The 20,805-nt window shown below is 35.7% G+C and overlaps 1 protein-coding gene across 1 annotated transcript in view; it reads right to left on the bottom strand.

Moving 5' to 3' along the window:
- HSPA14 (heat shock protein family A (Hsp70) member 14) overlaps window positions 1-20,805 on the bottom strand; it is a 41,592-nt gene that overhangs the window by 12,072 nt on the left and 8,715 nt on the right. The window contains exons 4-10 of the mRNA XM_017660344.3: window positions 19,723-19,771; window positions 19,490-19,595; window positions 18,590-18,680; window positions 17,601-17,705; window positions 16,364-16,525; window positions 14,924-15,079; window positions 12,816-12,918 (exon numbers count right to left, since the gene is read on the bottom strand). Coding sequence (XP_017515833.1) covers window positions 12,816-12,918; window positions 14,924-15,079; window positions 16,364-16,525; window positions 17,601-17,705; window positions 18,590-18,680; window positions 19,490-19,595; window positions 19,723-19,771 — 772 coding nt within the window. The remainder of the gene's footprint in view (window positions 1-12,815; window positions 12,919-14,923; window positions 15,080-16,363; window positions 16,526-17,600; window positions 17,706-18,589; window positions 18,681-19,489; window positions 19,596-19,722; window positions 19,772-20,805) is intronic.

Genomic DNA, 20,805 nt, shown 5'->3' on the forward strand with positions numbered 1-20,805 from the left:
ATGCTGAAAAGGCATTTAACAAAATTCAAAATCCATTCATAATAAGAACTCTCAACAAAATGGGTATAGAGAGCAAGTACCTCAACATAATAAAGGCCATATATGATAAACCAACAGCCAACATCATCCTGAACAGAGAGAAACAGAAAGCTTTTCCTCTGAGATCAGGAACAAGACAGGGATGCCCACGCTCCCCACTGTTATTCAACATAGTACTGGAGGTCCTAGCCATGGCAATTAGACAAAACAAAGAAATACAAGGAATCCAGATTGGTAAAGAAGAAGTCAAACTGTCACTATTTGAAGATGACATGATATTGTACATAAAAAACCCTTAAGACTCCACTTCAAAACTAATAGAACTGATATCGGAATTCAGCAAAGTTGCAGGATACAAAATTAACACACAGAAATCTGTAGCTTTCCTATACACTAACAATGAACCAATAGAAAGAGAAATCAGGAAAACAATTCCATTCACAATTGCATCAAAAAGAATAAAATACCTAGGAATAAACCTAACCAAGGAAGTGAAATACCTATACCCAGAAAACTACAAGTCACTCTTAAGAGAAATTAAAGGGGACACTAACAAATGGAAACTCATCCCATGCTCATGGCTAGGAAGAATTAATATCATTAAAATGGTCATCCTGCCCAAAGCAATATACAGATTTGATGCAATCCCTATCAAATTACCAGCAACATTCTTCAATGAACTGGAACAAATAATTCAAAAATTCATATGGAAACACCAAAGACCCCGAATAGCCAAAGCAATTCTGCGAAAGAAGAATAAAGTAGGGGGGGATCTCACTCCCCAACTTCAAGCTCTACTATAAAGCCATAGTAATCATGACAATTTGGTACTGGCACAAGAACAGAGCCACAGACCAGTGGAACAGATTAGAAACTCCAGACATTAACCCAAACATATATGGTCAATTAATATTTGATAAAGGAGCCATGGACATACAATGGGGAAATGACAGTCTCTTCAACAGATGGTGCTGGCAAAACTGGACAAATACATGTAGGAGAATGAAACTGGACCATTGTCTAACCCCATACACAAAAGTAAATTCAAAATGGATCTAAGACCTAATGTAAGTCATGAAACCACTAAACTCTTAGAAAAAAACATAGGTAAAAACCTTTTAGACATAAACATGAGTGACCTCTTCTTGAACATATCTCCCCGGGCAAGGAAAACAACAGCAAAAATGAACAAGTGGGACTATATTAAGCTGAAAAGCTTCTGTACAGCATCAGAACAAAAAGGAACCCTACAGTATGGGAGAATATATTTGTAAATGACAGATCCGATAAAGGCTTGACGTCCAAAATATATAAAGAGCTCACACGCCTCAAAAGACAAAAAACAAATAATCCAATTAAAAAATGGGCAGAGGAACTGAACAGACAGTTCCCTAAAAAAGAAATACAGATGGCCAAGAGACACATGAAAAGATGCTCCACATCGCTAATTATCAGAGAAATGCAAATTAAAACTACAATGAGGTATCACCTCACACCAGTAAGGATAGCTGCCATCCAAAAGACAAACAACAACAAATGTTGGCGAGGCTGTGGAGAAAGGGGAACCCTCCTACACTGCTGGTGGGAATGTAAATTAGTTCAACCATTGTGGAAAGCAGTATGGAGGTTCATCAAAATGCTCAAAACAGACTTCCCATTTGACCCAGGAATTCCACTCCTAGGAATTTACCCTAAGAAGGCAGCAATCAACTTTGAGAAAGACAGATGCACCCCTATGTTTATTGCAGTACTATTTACAATAGCCAAGAATTGGAAGCAACCTAAATGTCCATCGGTAGATTAATGGATAAAGAAGATGTGGTACATATATACAATGGAATACTACTCAGCCAAAGAAGAGGGCAAATCCTATCATTTGCAGCAAGATGGATGGAGCTGGAGGGTATTATGCTCAGTGAAATAAGCCAAGCGGAGAAAGAGAAATACCAAATGATTTCACTCATCTGTGGAGTATAAGAACAAACCAAGGAAAAACTGAAGAAACAAAACAGCAGCAGAGTCACAGAACCAAGAATGGACTAACAGGTACCAAAGGGAAAGGGACTGGGGAGGATGGGTGGATAGGGAGGGATAAGGGGCGGCAAGAATGAGGGGGGTATTAAGATTAGCATGCATGGGGGGAGGGAGAAAGGGGAGGGCTGTACAACACAGAGAAGACAAGTAGTGATTCTACAACATTTTGCTATGCTGATGGACAGTGACTGTAAAGTGGTTTATAGGAGGGACCTGGTATAGGGGAGAGCCTAGTAAACATAATATTCTTCATGTAAGTGTAGATTAATGACAACAAAAAAAAGAAAAAGAAAAGCGGGATTACTCCCTGATAGGATAAAACTAACTGTAAATCAACAATTAATGCATGCTTTAAATATCCTTAATTTTGATCACTTAAAGGGTGTCAGATGATCGGCTATGGAGGTACATTTTTCTGATAATATTCCTTTCTCTTAAAAAAAGAGCAGTTCCGGAGGGCGGAGCCAAGATGGCGGCGTGAGTAGAGCAGCAGAAATCTCCTCCCAAAAGCACACTTATCTATGAAATGTAACAAAGACAACTCTTCCTAAAATAGAGACCAGAGTACACAGGACAACATTCAGACCACATCCACACCTGTGAGAACCCAGCGCCTCGTGAAGGGGGGCTCCACCATTTTGGAGCAGCAGCCCGAGCCAGGCCACGCACACGGCAACAGCGGAGATAAACTCCATAGCAGCCGGGCAGGAAGCAGAAGCCCTGTCTGCATGCAGCTGCCCAGCACAAGTCACTAGATGTCGCTATTCTCCCAGGAGAGGAAGGCCACAAACCAACAAGAAGGAAAGCTCTTCCAGCGGTCACTTGTACCAGCTCTGCAAACTATCTCTATCACCATGAAAAGGCAAAACTACAGGCAGACAAAGATCACAGAGTCAACACCTGAGAAGGAGGCAGACGTAACCAGTCTTTCTGAAAAAGAATTCAAAATATAAATCATGAACATGCTGATGGAGATGCAGAGAAAAATGCAAGAGCAATGGGATGAAGTCCGGAGGGAGATCACAGATGCCAGGAAGGAGATCACACAAGTGAAAAAAACCCTGGAAGGATTTATAAGCAGAATGGATAAGAGGCAAGAGGCCATTGAAGGAATAGAAACCAGAGAACAGGAACGTATAGAAGCTGACATAGAGAGAGATAAAAGGCTCTCCAGGAATGAAACAATACTAAGAGAACTGTGTGACCAATCCAAAAGGAACAATATCTGTATTAGAGGGGTACCAGAAGAAGAAGAGAGAGGAAAAGGGATAGAAAGTGTCTTTGAAGAAATAATTGCTGAAAACTTCCCCAAACTGGGGGAGGAAATAATCGAACAGACCATGGAAATACACAGAACCCGCAACAGAAAGGATCCAAGGAGGACAACACCAAGACACATAATAATTAAAATGGCAAGGATCAAGGACAAGGAAAGAGTTCTAAAGGCAGATAGAGAGAAAAAGGTCACCTATATAGGAAAACCCATCAGGCTATCATCAGACTTCTCGACAGAAACCCTACAGGCCAGAAGAGAATGGCATGATATATTTAATACAATGAAACAGACGGGCCTTGAACCAAGGATACTGTATCCAGCACGACTATCATTTAAATATGATGGTCGGATTAAACAATTTCCAGACAAGCAAAAGCTGAGGGAATTTGCTTCCCACAAACCACCTCTACAGGGCATCTTACAGGGACTGCTCTAGATGGGAGCACTCCTAAAAAGAGCACAGAACAAAACACCTAACATATGAAGAAAGGAGGAGGAGGAATAAGAAGGGAGAGAAGAAAAGAATCTTCAGACAGTGTATATAACAGCTCAATAAGTGAGCTAAGTTAGGCAGTAAGATACTAAAGAGGCTAACCTTGAACCTTTGGTAAACACGAATTTAAAGCCTGCAATGGCAATAAGTACATATCTCTCAATAGTCACCCTAAACGTAAATGGACTTAGTGCACCAATCAAAAGACACAGAGTAATAGAATGGATAAAAAAGCAAGACCCATCTATATGCTGCTTACAAGAAACTCACCTCAAACCCAAAGACATGCACAGACTAAAAGTCAAGGGATGGAAAAACATATTTCAGGCAAACAACAGTGAGAAGAAAGCAGGGGTTGCAGCACTAATATCAGACAAAATAGACTTCAAAACAAGGATAGTAACAAGAGATAAAGGACACTACATAATGATAAAGGGCTCAGTCCAACAAGAGGATATAACTATTCTAAATATATATGCACCCAACATAGGAGCACCAGCATATGTGAAACAAATACTAACAGAACTAAAGAGGGAAATAGACTGCAATGCATTCATTTTAGGAGATTTCAACACAGCACTCACCCCAAAGGATAGATCCACTGGGCAGAAAATAAGTAAGGACACACAGGCATTGAACAACACTCTAGAACAGATGGACCTAACAGATATCTATAGAACTCTACATCCAAAAGCAACAGGATATACATTCTTCTCAAGTGCACATGGAACATTCTCCAGAATAGACCACATACTAGCCCACAAAAAGAGCCTCAGTAAACTCCAAAATACTGAAATTCTACCAACCAATTTTTCAGACCACAAAGGCATAAAACTAGAAATAAATTCTACAAAGAAAACAAAAAGGCTCACAAACACATGGAGACTTAATAACATGCTTCTAAATAATCAATGGATCAATGAAAAAATCAAAATAGAGATCAAGGAATATATAGAAACAAATGACAACAACACAAAGCCCCAACTTCTGTGGGACGCAGCGAAAGAAGTCTTAAGAGCAAAGTATATAGCGATCCAGGCACACTTGAAGAAGGAAGAACAATCCCAAATGAATAGTCTAACGTCACAATTATCAAAACTGGAAAAAGAAGAACAAATGAGGCCTAAAGTCAGGAGAAGGAGGGACATAATAAAGATCAGAGAAAAAAAAAAAAAAGCAGTTCCTGTGTGGTGACCTCCAATGAGTTCTACACAATGGTATAAAGGGCATATCAAAGTGTGGGCAAAGGGTCTGTTTGTGTTTATACAGAGGATCAAAGCCTAATTTGGCTACCCAGAAAATGAACTAAGATACGATATGAAGAAGAACTTCCAACATCAGCACTCTCTGGAAGAGTCATACCAGAAGATGATCACCAAAAAACCTCAACAAAGATCCAGGCGATGCTGCATTTGTAGCTGCATTTATCCCACTGGTTCCTTGACTTGCCATTGGAATGAAGAAGGAGATATCTAAGCTGGCCTGTGCATACAGTAAAACAACAAATTTGACTGGATCTATACTGTTGGAACTCAACCAAGAATTAGGAGAAGTGCAAGTTGTTGCGCTCCAAAATCTTACGACTATAGACTATCTACCGTTAAAAGAACATATGGGATGTGAACAGTCCCCAGGAATGGGTCGTTTTAATTTGTCTGATTTCTCTCAGACTGTTCAAGTTCAGTTGGACAATATCCACCATATCATAGATAAGTTTTCACAAATGCCTAGGGTGCCTAACTGGTTTTCTTGGTTTCACTGGAGATGGCTGGTAATTATAGGCCTGCTTTGGTTATGTAACTGTATTCCTATTGTTAATCTGTGTACGCAATTTAATTAGTAGTTTAAAACCTATATATGCTTAAGTTACTCTACAAGAAGATATGTCAAAGAAATAATCAATCTTCCCATGTTATCTTCCGTCTGCTACTCCTATAGCTTTTCTTCTTCCTTCCTAATTATAACCCTTAAATAGAATTCGTGCCTCATATTGAATTTACCGAGTATCGTAATTCTTCCAAGTGGTAAAGATACCTCAGACAAATACTGGGCATAAAAGCCACAGGGCATAAATCTGCAAAGAAGTAAAAAGCTAACCTTTTCAAACAATATTGCCTCTCACTTACCAACTTTACTTTTCCCTGTATGGCCCGGGAAGATGACTGGTTAGCCAGAGACAGGTAAGATTCCTCAAGGGAGGAACAACCTAAGACAGGCACAGTCACAGGGGGGCCATCAGGTGGGAAATTGGGGATCAACAGAGGTGAGGCTTAGAACCTCACCCCCCCGTTTTGAGAGAAATCTTCTGCATCCGTGGATGTTTTATTGCCCTTGTCTAGCTTGGATTAACACTTAGTCTACAGATACACACCTGATCATCTAAATTTGCTCTCTTACAGCACTAAACTATGTTTTCTACCTTTATCTTGCATCTACCTACCACTTAAGCATTTTATTAAAAAAAAAAAAATAATAATAATAATAATAATAAGGGAGAAATGTGAGATTCACATATAAATCAAGTATAAAAATCAAACGAATATTCATATTTGACCTGATTGTTTACAGTTCATAATGTGTGATCAAAACAGAAAGTTTCTGTGATGACTGCCCTTGTACTGTTTACCATGTAAGAACTTATTCACTATGTAAGAACTTGTTCACCATGTAAGAACTTGTTTGTTATGCTTCAGAAGATTGGAGGCTGACAAGAATTAGGCTTGGGGTGGATTAATGATTGTATATTGAACATTGACTCCCCTATACAGAATTTTATTGTTGTTAACAACCATTTGATCAATAAATATGAGAGATGCCCTCTCAAAAAAAAAGAAAAAAAAAAGAAATAAATAAAAGAGAGAGAAGGAGCCTCTGTTCATAAAGTCATAACTTAGAAGAGGTGGAACACAAAGGAGCAGGTTAGCTGTGTGGACAGAAGGGATGTGTGAGATTAAAGTGAGAAGAAAAGGACCCAGCTGTGCTCCAGCTCCAATGTGTTTCTTATTTGGACAGTGCTTGAGACTCAACCATGTATGACTGACTCTCCCTAAACAGAAGCACTGGGGACCAGTGATAAGCAATGGTCCAGAGAGGCCACTGACAACTCAACATCCAGGGATGAGATGGTGAGTTGCAAACAAGCAGGTAAGGCACTTCTTTAGACCAATGCAAGCAAGAAACAGGGCTATGTCCCATTTAAGAGTTTGATATTAAAGAGACAATATGGGTAAGGTAGAGAAGCCAGAATAGGCCATCTACTCCTTCTAGCTAATAGCACAAAGAATGTGAAAATGATAAATTAATCCAGAAAAGTAAGTAATATATTAAAAGAATAATTCTTCATTACTAAATAAGGAATAAAATGACAGTTTCATATTAGGAAATTAATGATAAGCTAGCAATTAGCTTGAGAAAAATACATACAAAGAAAACTATTAGGATTGTCTTACAGGTATCCAAAAACACATGTGTGTAAAGACTCAACACTTACTTCATAAAAAAACTGCTTTAAAAATAGGAAAAAGGGAAATGCTTAATATGAAAGAGAATCTATTTCAAACCAATAACTAATAATCATATTTGTTGGCAAAAGACTAATAACATTCCCCTAATGAAGAGTACAAAAAAAAGGAGGTCCAGTATCAACAAAAATATTAAAGTTCTGACCAAAACAACCAAAAAAAAAAAAAAAAAAGGGACATTTGAGAGATAAAAGTATTACCCTCTCCCAACCCTCTTAGCCCACTCTAGCTATTACCCTGTTTTTTTGTTGCTCTCATAAAGAACTTCGCGAAAGAGTTCTATATTCTTGTCCATGGCCTCAACCTTCTATTAAGTATTAAACTCACTCCAGTAAGGAATTTTATCACCCTATCTCCACCAAACTGCCTGTACCAGTCACTTCACAGTGCCAAGCCCACAGTCAATCCTTAGGCCTCATCTGACGGGATTTCCAGCATTACAGTTTCTCTCTCTCTCCTCAAGACGGTTTTACTGGTTCTTGTCTTTCCTCACTGGCTGTTCCTAAATCCCTGCTGCTACATCCCCTTCTGGCTTGTAAATGTCCAGAGTACCTGAGCCCCATCAGGTTCTCTTCTCTACTGTGGCTATTTACTCTACAGCTGATTTCACCCAGTCACAGCTCTTAGTAGCAGTGAGGTGCTAACAAATGTGTATCTCCAGCCCAGTCCTCTCTCCTCAGATCCAGACGCAATGTCCAACTACAGCATATGCTTTCCGCTGCAGCCAGTTACCCACACTGAATTGGTCCCTAGTTCCCTTTTACCACTCTGTCCCTGTTCACTCACTTCACTCACCTCCACCACCACCCTTAAACATCCTCAGCTCAGGCTCCCTTTGATGTTCCCTCTACCGGGAAAACTGGCAGAAAGTTATTCACACCCATGGCTTGTTCCTTCACTTAACTCAGGTCCCTAATCAAAAACCACCTCCTTGAAGGGAAGCTCATCTGAAAAGTCACCTGTGTCACTAGCTATGCCCTTATTCTTCTTAATTTTTCTTCCTAAGAGTTATCCTGATTGGGCATTACTTTATCTGTTTCTTTACATGGTACCTGAATGTCCCCATTAGACTGTAAGTTCCATGAAAACAAAGACTTCATTATATTTACTGCTGTATCCCAAGTGCCTAGAACTTAGTTGGTACAGAACAGGTGTGCACAATAATCAGTTTGGATTAATTAGTAAATGAATATGACTTCATGCCTAGGAAATTCAAAAGACTCCAAGAAAAATTATTAATATTGGAAGTTCATGAAGTGGGAAAAACATAAGATAAATAAGCAAAACAATAAGTATTCCACTTATCAGCAAAAAAAATTAGAAAATAAAAGTATAAACAACATCTCATTCACAATACCCATAAATCCCATAGCAGAAGTAATGACTTAATGGTAAATATTAAGAAAATACATAACTCAAGAAAGTATTATAAAAAGACTTATAATAGAGATAGTAACATCATGGTTAGGAAAACAAAATATTGTAAAATTATTAACCATCCCAAATTATTTTATAGGCTTAATACAACTGTACTAAAATCACAATGGGATTTTATGTAAGAATTTGAAAAAATAAGTCTAAAGCTCTCTCAAAAAAAGTATGAATAAAAAGAATTTTTAAAAATTGCAATGTTAATAATGAAGATTTATACTTACTCTGAAAGTGAATTTTGATTAGCAATTGGGTAATAAATATTGAGTCTTAAAATTTGGGATTTTACTCTGATATTTTATTCTAAGGAAATTAAGGATGTTTACAAAGCCACAAAGACTGCTATTTTTATTTTTATAAAACCAAAATAACTTACATGCAACATAAAGAATTGGTTTTATAAATTATGGTACAGCAATGTAATGAAATACATTCAGTTACTAAATTCAGTTATTAAAACTGCAGTTGTAGAGTCTGGGAACTTGGTTAAAATGGAGAGATTAACCACATCAATTTATGTACTCCTCCATAAATCCATTAAATGGACAGAAAAGGGAATAAGAAAATATAAACATACAAGGGCAAAATAAATGGAAAAAACCTTGAGTTTGAGATTCTAATAAATTCTGGAAGCTAGAAAGGACAGAGGAAGTTGTCTTCAAGTGGATAAAGTCTCAGATAACCAAGGAGAAACAAAAAGGTGGCTTGATTCATAGAATCCCAGAGTGGCTTGGGCTTGGATGCATCAAATAACATAGAAACGGTAGGAGCAAGAGGGGGACACAGAAGAGAGGCACAGCAGGCTGAGTGGGAAAGTGGACATTCAGAGCTACTGGAGTCCCAAGACCCCTTCCAACCCAGGCCAGTGGCCACCAGCACCTTCTCCCACACTGAGAGATGGACGTCTGGAGCACAGAGTTATGGGACTTGGGTACAAAGGGAGGGCAGGGGCAGCCATGGGGCATGGTGCTGAGAACAAGGTAATAAGGCCATGTCTGCATATTGAGGAGTGGGAACCCAGAAGGTCCCTGCTCAGAAGGCCAGAAACCAGACATGTCCTGTTCAAGCAAGATATAAGGATTCCTTCTGAATAAATAAACAAATACTCTTGAGACTAGCCTTCCAGAAATGAAGATGAGAAAGGCAATGGGCATAAAAGTAAAGAAAGAGCATGGGTTCTAGAGGCAGAATACCTGAGTTTCAATCCTTGCTCTATCACTTACATGCCAGCATTACGACTTTCAGCAAAGTACTTAGCCTCTTAGAAAACCTCTGAGTTTCTGCATCTGAGAGTAGAGGTAACAGTGCCTACCACATGACTCTATGGTGAGGAGTAAAGGCCCACTCAAGCACATAAGGCCCACTCAATCCATCCCCTTCCCTATAAGAGGATTATGCATCCCTACCCACTGCCATAGCCCTAACAGCCCCACAACTTCTGTAGCTAGAGGTTCCCTGCCCCATTGTCAGGCCTGGCCTTTTGTCTAGCTTTGGCCAATGGAATGTGAATACACCAAAGAGCATCATAGCTAAGCAGAGACTTTAAAAGCCAAGCATGTTCTGCAGACTCTCGTCCTCTTCTCCCTCTGCTATGAGAACTGTATGTTCCAGATGACCTTTAATTTGGGTCACAGAAAAGAACCATAGCAGCAAATCTGCACTGCCATCATCTGAGTGAAACATAAGCAAGGAAAAACGGTTTACTGTAGGAAAACAGAAATTTGAGAGTTGTTTGTTACTACAGTAAGGTCAACAAATTAAAGAGACAACTCTTAATTTTTAAGTTTTCAACAGCTTATATATTAGAAATACCTGGAGAGTAATCTACAACAATATTTTAAATTATAAGAATGTATTTGATTTTAATTCAGGCAACTGAGAAATATAACATTTGTGGTATCTAAATGTCAGGGCTCTATGACCAGTTAATGAAGGAATAGAACCTAATTAATTCATCACCTACAATATGCCACATGTGGTATTTTACATCCTCATAACAATTCTACAGAATAAGCTATATTTTAGTGGTGGGAAGTGAGTGGGCTTGGAGACAGACCCTTCTAATAAGAAGAAACAAATAAGGCTTAGGAAATTAAATGATTTTCCCACTCTGGAGCTATTAGCACCATGAGCCCTCTGATTTAGGAGGGCTTGCTATCATTATGCTACAAGTTTATTCTTCATAACCCAACTCCTATCCCCCATGCCTGGGGGATGCCACAATGCCTGGAATATTGTAAGTGTTCCAAAAAACCCTTATTGAACTAAATTGCAAAGAACCCTCCCCAGAACAAAGACTTCCATCATACAGCCTACACGAAAATAGTTAAAATATATAAAAAACTTTCAAATTATAGACAAATTAAAAGAAAACATATTGGTTACATGAGTGCATACATGTGTCATAATTCATAAAGCTGTACACTAAGATTTGTGCTTACCATTGTATGCACCCTCAATATAAAAATTATTTTAAAAAGTAAGATATTTGTCATATACCTGTACAAAGATGGAATTTATAAACTTATGAGGAACTGAAAAAACCAGAGTAACAGACCAATAGATTTAAATAGATGAATAAAGTGAAACTTCTATGTCAAAAATTCTCCTCCTAGTAGACCAAAATTAAACAATAAATTACATGCTTCAAAAGATTGTAGTAAATTACAGTTAATATTCTGATTATACAGATATTTGCATAAATTTATAAAAAAAGTTACTAAGATTTAAATGACTGAATAGCAAAGAATATGAAATAAATATTAATACACCAGGAAATATAAAATTAAGCAAATATATTTAACAAATAATCTAGTAGTCAATAAAAATAAATATTAATATAACAGGAAATACAAAATTAAGCAAATATATTTAAGAAATAATCTAGTAGTCAATAAAATATAAAGATCTATATTGTTTCAACTATTTAATGGAAAAGTTATCTTTAAATGATAAACTCATAGTCAGCAAGGTAAAATGTACATTCTTGGGTATTGCTGATAGTAAATTCAACTCCTTTAGAAAGTAAAAGTAGTCTTAATTTAAGTTGTTTATAATTTGACTAATAATTTTACTATGGGAATCTATCCTAAGGAGTAATTCTGACTATGATAAAAGCAGATGACCAAAGATGGCAGCACTGTTCTGGGAGGGGCAGACCCAACTAGGCATCCACAACAGAACAATTAAGTCATCCATGGTGCCCTACCTCTTCCAGGATATTAGGCATTTATTTGAAATTGTGATTTATGAAGACTATATAGTACTGTGGGGAAAGGAATTAGTTATTATATAAAGAAAATAAAATTCAAAATAGCACATATAAATTAGATTGTAATATAACAATGGTTGCCTTTTGTTTTTTTTAGATTTTCTTATATGAATACTTATTATTTTAATAATAAAAATTTTTTAATTTATACATTTTATATGAATAAAAACAGTCTTGGAGAAAAAAGGGAAATGTTAAAAATATGAATGTCTTTGAAAGTCTCAAAACATTTTCTTATGTAAGCAGAGAGAAGCAATATGGTATACTGGCTAAGAGCAGACTCGGGAACCACACTGAATTCAATCTTGGCGCTACCACTAACCACACGATCTCCAAGAAGGTATTTATCTCTCTGTACTTCAGTGTACTTATAAAACGGGAATAAGTAACCGCACCTACTTCACGGTGTTGCTGGTGAGCATTCAACAAATTAATCCATGTAGAATACTTAGAAACAATGCTGGCACATAGTTAACATTCAAATAGCTATCAGTTTTTGCTTACAAAGTAAAAAAATATACTGGAAAGGAATTATTCTTTTTTTGCTAGGAAACTGATACATATAGATATAGGTACACATACACATCACTAGTGTCATCAATAAAAATTTAATCAATTTTCCTTACTCATTAACACAAGCTCAGAAAATATTTAAATTCATAAAAACATTCTTTTAGTACTGAGTATATTTCCTAAATTCCAAGTCTAAAGCTATTACTAAAATAAGTAAGAAAAATATAAAAGTATTACCTTGTTGATATCATCTGCTGTAAATCCACTTTGTTTTAAGAGTTCTGTGATTGCTTCTATACACTTATTAAAAAGTGGCAAACAGAGAAGTTCAAATCTTGCTCTGTTCACAGAGAGAGAGAGAGAGAGAGAGAGAGAGAGAGAGAGAGAGAGAGAGAAAGAAGAAAGGCTTAATACAATTAAACAAGACATACTTTTCTGGTGAAGAGTAATGCCAAAATCTAATGTCATAATCCTCATAAGAATAGGTTTATGATCAGAACAGGATATCTAACACACAACACTGCACTACGATGGGAGAAAACATCTAAAGTAATTCATCTACAAATATATGAAACCACTAAATATCAAATTGAGGTGAGAGATTCTTACCGATAGTCTGCTTACAAACTTTCAAAAAGTCTAAAAACAAATACTCAGTGTGTGGCATTCCCAACAATAAATCTATTGATCCAAAGCAAACCATCATTGAAAAGTTTTTGTTATTTTTAAGTATTTTATATTTTTCGAAATTATTTCTCATTATTTTTCTTTATAATTGGAGGCTATGCTGTACATAAGTTTAGTTCTTTTGCCCTGGGAAGCTTGAATGTTAGCATATAATTTTGAGAAAGATATATGTTCATGAAAAATGTACTCTCTAATTTCCTACTTAACTTCTTAGATGCAGATGATTGATTTTTAAATTTATTTGAATTTTATTTTATTAAAATCATAGTGACAAAGCCAAAATCTCCTTATGGAAAAATTACAAATTCTATGTCATTCATAATAATGAGCATTAATAAGCAAATATATACTGAGTACTTGGACAAACTCAGCATTAAGTTGGGAATTCTGGAAGTGGAATAAACACAAAACATTCTGCCTATGAAAAGATTTCAATTCAATTTGACACCTTTCTGTCTTCTGGGTTGTAGCTTGAAACCTCTCTTAAAATATCTAGCATAGTGCTAATATAATTTTCTGTGAGCCACTAACCATATGAGATTATTAAGCATTTGAACTGTTGTGGCAAGTGCTACTGAAGAACTGAATTTTTTGTGTTATTTTCAATTAATTTAATTTAAATAGCCTATGGCTATTACATTGGGCACAGAAGTTCTAGTCCTCAGAAAAGCCCAGGGAGAATGAAGAAGCTACACTCTAAGGAACAGATAATGAAGGAATTTAAATATTGTCAGTAGAATCCTAAAAATAACATAATACTGTAATTCTGGAAATTTTCACTGTTTCCAAGTGCCCTTTGGGTTGTTGGGAGGATTAAATAGTTTAACTATTGGTGACTATTATTACTGTTAGTAATATGCAACATAAAACAATAGGGCAATGACCTTCCCTTTCAGTCTTTCTGGGTAAAGTTGCAATGACTTGTAACCAACGTTTTGGATTATGTAAAAGACATGGGTGTTAAAAACAATTTCATACACATTAAACCTGTGTTTACTAAATGTCATAAAAGTTGTTAAAATTTAAAATGTTGACAATGGATGACAGCAAACAAAACCAAGATAGATAATAGTCTTCAGTCTTCAGTATAGAGTAGGTAGAGTATAAACTTTGGATCCAATTGGCTGGGTTTGAATTTCAGGTCCATGACTTACTGGCTGTGTAGCCTTGGGCAAATACTGAAACTTTTCTGTGTATTCCCATGTGGAAAATAAAGAAAATAACAGTACTTATCTCATAGGGTTGTTATGAGGATTCAGTGAGTTAATACATATCAATACTTAGATTACAGCCTGCTAAACAGTGCTGTCAAATTATGGTAAATTTTACCACATTAAATTTAAGCAACAAAGAACTAGGCCCTTTATCAGAGGGACTGAAATTGAGTAAGATAAATCTGAAAATCTCAAACTTTCATTTCTTTGGAAGATCTAGGAGGCCTGTTTCACACATTGTTATTTGTAGCTGTAAATAACCTCAATCACTTTCGGAGCAGCTGTTTCCTCTAATAAATAGTGGATCCCATAAGTAAATACAAGAAGCTCTCCTTTTATAGAGAAAGCTAGTAAATATCAAATGAACACACAAAAACCCAAAGTGAGAAAATTATGAATGCACTTAGAAATTTTTTTCCAAAGCTTTTTGAACTTCAGTTTTACCTGGACACATTGCAGTCAAAATCTTGACCTTCATATAATGAGTCAAGGAAACAATTGGCACTTCCCAAGGTTGACAGAGAATGCTTAGCAATGTCAGCACTGTTCATCAATTTCATCATAGCTCGAGCGTTTTCTCTCACATCATGCTTGAAGGATCTAAAATAAAAACATAATCTTTGAAGTTCAGAAATTACTAGGCCATTTAAAATTTATTATCACTAAAATCTGCATAATTTCTATTAGGATAAGTAATAAGTTCATGAGTCAACATTAATATCAGACTTTAGTATCTGGCTTCAAAGCCTCCAAAATTTCTGAAGAAAATTCTCTGCAATTAAAAAAAGGGTATTCCCAAGAAAAATGAAGCACCAGCCAGCATAGTTAATACTCGGAACTGCTGCATCCAGTCACCCTAATGATAGAGTGTATTTTGAAGAAAGTAGAGGAGCTGTCATCTTTTTGCAGATGAGACACACAGAGGCTGAAGGAGATTTATGCAACTGGTCAAGCCTCTTATCTCGTCCTTTACAATAGCAGCCCAGTCTGATTTAATGGTATAAAATTACCTGACCAGCATTAAAAAGAAAACAAAACTAAAAGCGCTTCTTCAAAGAAACTTGACACATGCAAAATATGCAGTTACAGTTTCTCTATCTCCAAGATGAGTTAATTGTTAAAACTGCTCGCTAAGTGGTGATCAATGGCTCTGTTCCTAATTATGTTTAATAACTAAAATTGGTAGTAAAATTACCAGTGCCCTACCCTGAGTTGGAAATACCTTTATAACAAAAAGAGGTATAGGCCTTTATTAAACAAGTGAGAAATTACCACTTTTACAAAACTTTTTTACCCAGTGTAATCAAACTGATGGGAACACTGTTTCAGCATTTTTTTTTTGAGAGGAAATGTCCAAATATAACCTTTATCTTTTTGACTCTTGATGTGCCAAACAGATTAAGAATTTTGAATGGATTACATCAGCAATAAAACTAAAATATTCCTTGTGGTAGTAGATTAGTAATTGAATAAACACTCCATTAAGGCATTAATTCAGTAGAATGTTACTAAACATAATCTTCATCAGATCTAACTCTTCAGTAGACAGTAAGGCCTCAGTGCCTGAACTCCACTTTATCTAGATCTAAAAGCAGCACATGAAGAATTAAGACATCAAACTTGATATCCCAGTTCATACAGCTCAGCATCTGGTGGCTCCCCACCACACTAAGCAAAAAGTCTGAGCACAGTGCACCGGGCAACTTGGCCTCTGCTTCCCTGAAACTGCCTGCATAGGACATTATAACTCTAGACACAAAAACATCCAGTGCACTGAAAGAAACACATCCTCCTTTAAAGCAGGGCAATTTAAAATAAATTAGGAAAAATAAACCTGAGGAGAAACCTCAATCAAAAAATATTATCAAGTCCATTAATACTCACCTGTGAAACTCAGAAGCAAGATACTGTGCTAAGGTTTCTGTGAAATGTATACCTCCGATGTTATCATCAGTGTTTGTCGAAAGAACACGATATATTCCACTGTTAACTTCCATAACACTGATAGATAAGGATGTTCCTCCAAGTTTAAACACTAAAATATTGCTTAGAAGAAAGGTATCATGAGTCGGGTTATGAGAGAATCACAATTTTAAAGCTAGGCTGGACACTAGACGTCACTAGTTAATCCCTTTAAATCACAAATAAGGGAACTGCAAATCTCAGAGGAGTAAATTAAGTTGTCTGTGGTTATCACCTAGTGAGGAATCAAGTATAGAACCCAAATCTTCTGATTCTAAGTCAAAGTTTTTTTTTATTTAGTTGTGCTCGTAAAATTGGATTCTTCTGAGTAATAAGTTCAAAATATTAACTTCTCAAAATAAGTACAGAAGAGGTTTGTGACTATAGTGAATTAGGAGAATTAAATAGAAATTTTATTTGTCAGTATTATACCAGTTATATTATACTGCAGTAACATGTTCTATAAAAATAAAATATGCAAAACTAGGAGCTAATATACTAGTTAATATCCTAAATTATCAAAATTCATAATTTCTGACTTCTACATTTATCTAGTTTGCCTAAAAATAATTTCCTAGTGGTTTATACAATTAGTTTAACTGTGAGATAGGAATGAAGTGAAACAATGAGGGGAAATTATTACACATCTTAATTAATTTCCCTAAGACTGCATGTGTCAGGTCTATTAAGATGAGTTTTGACAACTAAATTAGGAGAGTGTCTTATTATTCATTATCAAGATGTCTTAAATTCCCATGCTGGATTTTCCTCCATCTCTTGTCAAGACAAATGTACAAAAAAGTACTCACTGCTTCTAAACACATTTAACACTTGTACTTGGTAGTAAAATTAACAGTGCCCTAGCTTGAGCTGGAACTTGGGCTGGGCTTACGAATTTCAAATCTTCCTCCAATGAAGGGACAAAAGTGGGTGATAAGAGGTCAGGAAAGCTCAATCTTCATTCTTGTTGTATCCTTTCTTTGCTTTCTGAGGACATCTTTCTTATCTATTTCAAAGACCCTAGGTAAGAGTCTTGATGTCTTTTCATCCATAAAGGCTTGGAACCACTACATTATGTAACAATCCCTATTGATATAATTACTATAGTTTAAAATGTTGACTACATTAAAAAAGTTAAAGCTGTAAATATGTTTCTTACCTTTTTCCAGTAGGGGAGTCTTGTCCAATTCCATAAGCAAGAAGAGCTGCAGATGGTTCATGGATTAACCGCAAAACATTAAACCCTGCAGCTCTGGCTGCTTCCCTGTGGATAATTTGCTTTCAGTGAATTTAATATCACAACATGCTCAAGTCTGTATTTTGATATGCTTTGCTGAAGATTTTATCCAGTAGCAAATAAGATTTCACAGGTAGAGAACGTAATGATCTTTACAATCAAGGTAATAAAATACAAAAAATGGATATAACTGTAAATCGTTTTGTTTACTTAAATAATGTTCAGAGTCTATTTTCTGGACAAAACAAAATGTTTTGCATAAAGAAAAGAAAGTTCTCAAAAATGCCTATGCTTATAAACTTTAGAAACAAATTAAGACAAATTTATAATACATCTTAGAATTTTCCAGTTTCTTTAGTTTAGGGCCACACTTTTCAACATCCCAGAAGTTCAAGAATACAAAGTAATTCTGTGTCAGAAGCAACTTAGATGCTAGCCAAAGTCTCATATGGAATTCTATCTGCAAAGCTCACCAATTCCATCTGCATAAGGACCTGTAAAAACTAAGTGTAACTTTTTGTTTAGATGTTAAGGTCTCAGGTAAAAAAATAATCGCAAATATTTTCTAAAGTTGTGTATTTTTATATAATTCCCACATAAACCTTAATTATATGAAACTAGTGCAAAGTGATTCACAAACATCAGCTTAACTTGGTAATTAAAAACGTTTCCAATCAAAACAGCTAAGAAGGTACATCTAAGTTTATGTTCTTTTGGCATTTCATAAAAGATAGGAAATATTAATGACCCATTACTGTGCTTTTTATCGTATTTACAAATGTAAATATATACATGTTTACAAGTATAATTTTATTGCCTAAGGTATTTTCAAATACAATTTTACCTTTTAGTAGTGATATTATTGAAATTTGTATTTCCTTTAAGCAAGATAAACCCCATATTATACTTACCCAAGAGCACTTTTTTGCTTTTCTCCAAAATCAAATGGAACAGTAATAACTACATCATTTGCATCTGAGCCCAAGACAGAATGTGCTGTTTCTGTATATAAAAAAATTTTTTTAAATCTGATACAAAAAAAAGTCAACACTTTCTGAGGTTTATTCATTTGAGCCAAAGAGACTCTCACTATAGAGATTTTCCAATTCGCTTGATTGCCCTATCCCACTAATTTTAATCTCTTGCTCTCTTCAGTAGTGCAGAACTTTCTGTGGTACTGATAGTTTGTGGACATGGAACAGGGTACTTTTAAAAAAGCCTAGCTCTTAAGCTTCAAAGTTTTAAACATTACCCAAATTAGACTGGTCCCACACAGCATGAGCTTCTGAGTCAATGTGAGGACAGAACAGAATATTAGTCCAACACACTGAAATGCTGCCTTCTATCCCACAAGTTCACATAGTTCTAGAACCAGAGTGAACCCTATAATCTACTTGAGACCTTCTAAATTGTTTACAGCACGCCACTCAGTTTAGAGCCTTTGTCTCAAGTGTTGTGATAAACCAGACCTACTTAGTCTACCTGAATAAATGTTGAAAGAGCACTGTCAATCTTGAACAGAGAGATATATAATCTTCATTTTACACCAAGCTTTTTTGGCCACTTCCTTTTAAAAAGTTTTGAAAATGCTAATCTGGGCCAATCCATATTTACCTTGCTTCTAGGAATACCAGAAACAAGAAACATAATTCAATTAACCAAGGTCATATGACCAATTAATGGTCTGGTCAGGTTTAGTGTTCAGGTCTCCCTATTGCTAATCTGCAATCCCCTGCTTCTCCCCAGATCAAAATACCTCCAATTATTTTTTTAAGGTCAACTTTCAAAAGATCTTTTCTTTTGTTCAATACCTTTCATTTTACTAAATATCAGTTTGGCAACATCTTCTGGGTTAACAAATTTTGTTTCTTCTCCAGTATCTATTTTGTATCGTAATTTCCCATTTTTTTCAGTGACCTATAAAGGAAATTTTAAGTGTGTTAAATAAATAATTTTAATAAAAATACAAAGTTTCAAATCAGTATAATAGGTTAAGACCTTGGCAATTAGTGTAATAGAGAAGTAGTAATAGAACCATACTCACTAAACATTTACTTTCCATGATGTATTTCTGAGCCTGTGGATCATCAGAGCTGTCCATAAAAATAAAGATAGTTAAATATTAAAATCAGCATTGTTAATGTATCAGGTTTAGAGAAGACTATATTTTTTCAATACAATAAAAAAGTATAAATAAAATTAAGTTGCTTAATATTGACCAATCTTGAAATTTACAGATGATTGGATTAAATGGATGTAGTATTTACAATGGTTACAGTAACACTATTAAAGGGTTTATCAGCACATTTCAAAGTAAACAGCTCTTATTTTGTTCTGCTCTTGCTGTTATTAATAAGATGTTATACATTTGGGGGTGTTTTATCAATTATTTTGTCATATCCTTTCACATCTATGATCCTGAAGACCCAACCACTGAGGTGAAAAGGACAAAAGGAGATTAGGATTGCAAAGTAAGGGCAAACCAGAATACCTACCACAACCTGTGTTGCTTGGCTTCTGATCATGAATCAACACCCAAAACCAAAAGAATGGGCAAAATTACAAATGTTATATATGAAAGGGGCAGAGTAATATCACAGATAGACCCAAAATGTCCTACACAAAGTAGGTACTAAATAAATGTGAATAGCAATTAAAAAATTAAAAGTGTATTACATTGCTCAAAATAATGCCAGTTTACGCAGACTACAAAATGTTTTCACATATATTACCTCACTTGTTCTCCACACCTAAATGGGGTTAGTTTGACAGGTATTATTTTAGAGGTTACAGGTTCAGAGAGTCAATGAGGCACAGTCAGTACTTGATCCCAAATCTTTTCAGGCTAGTGTTGTTTACACTTTACCAGACCACTTCCCAGTAAGATGGTAAATGACTGAAGAACTTCTGCTTCTTGTGCAGACAGGAATCTGATTCTTGGTTTAATTTCATCTAGGAATTAAGATGAAGTAGACTATATTCTTCTTCCAAGGGCTGTAGCTATTCTGTTCAGAGACCAGTCTTCAGTGTTTAATAAAAGAAGTGAAAATTAATAGTAGCTAACTGCTGGAGGGTTACTAAACATCTAAAAACTCTTAACTTGTTACATAAGAGGAAAACAAAAGGG

The sequence above is a fragment of the Manis javanica genome, chromosome 2 (genome assembly GCF_040802235.1).
Source record: "Manis javanica isolate MJ-LG chromosome 2, MJ_LKY, whole genome shotgun sequence".
Taxonomy (NCBI): Eukaryota; Metazoa; Chordata; class Mammalia; order Pholidota; family Manidae; genus Manis; species Manis javanica.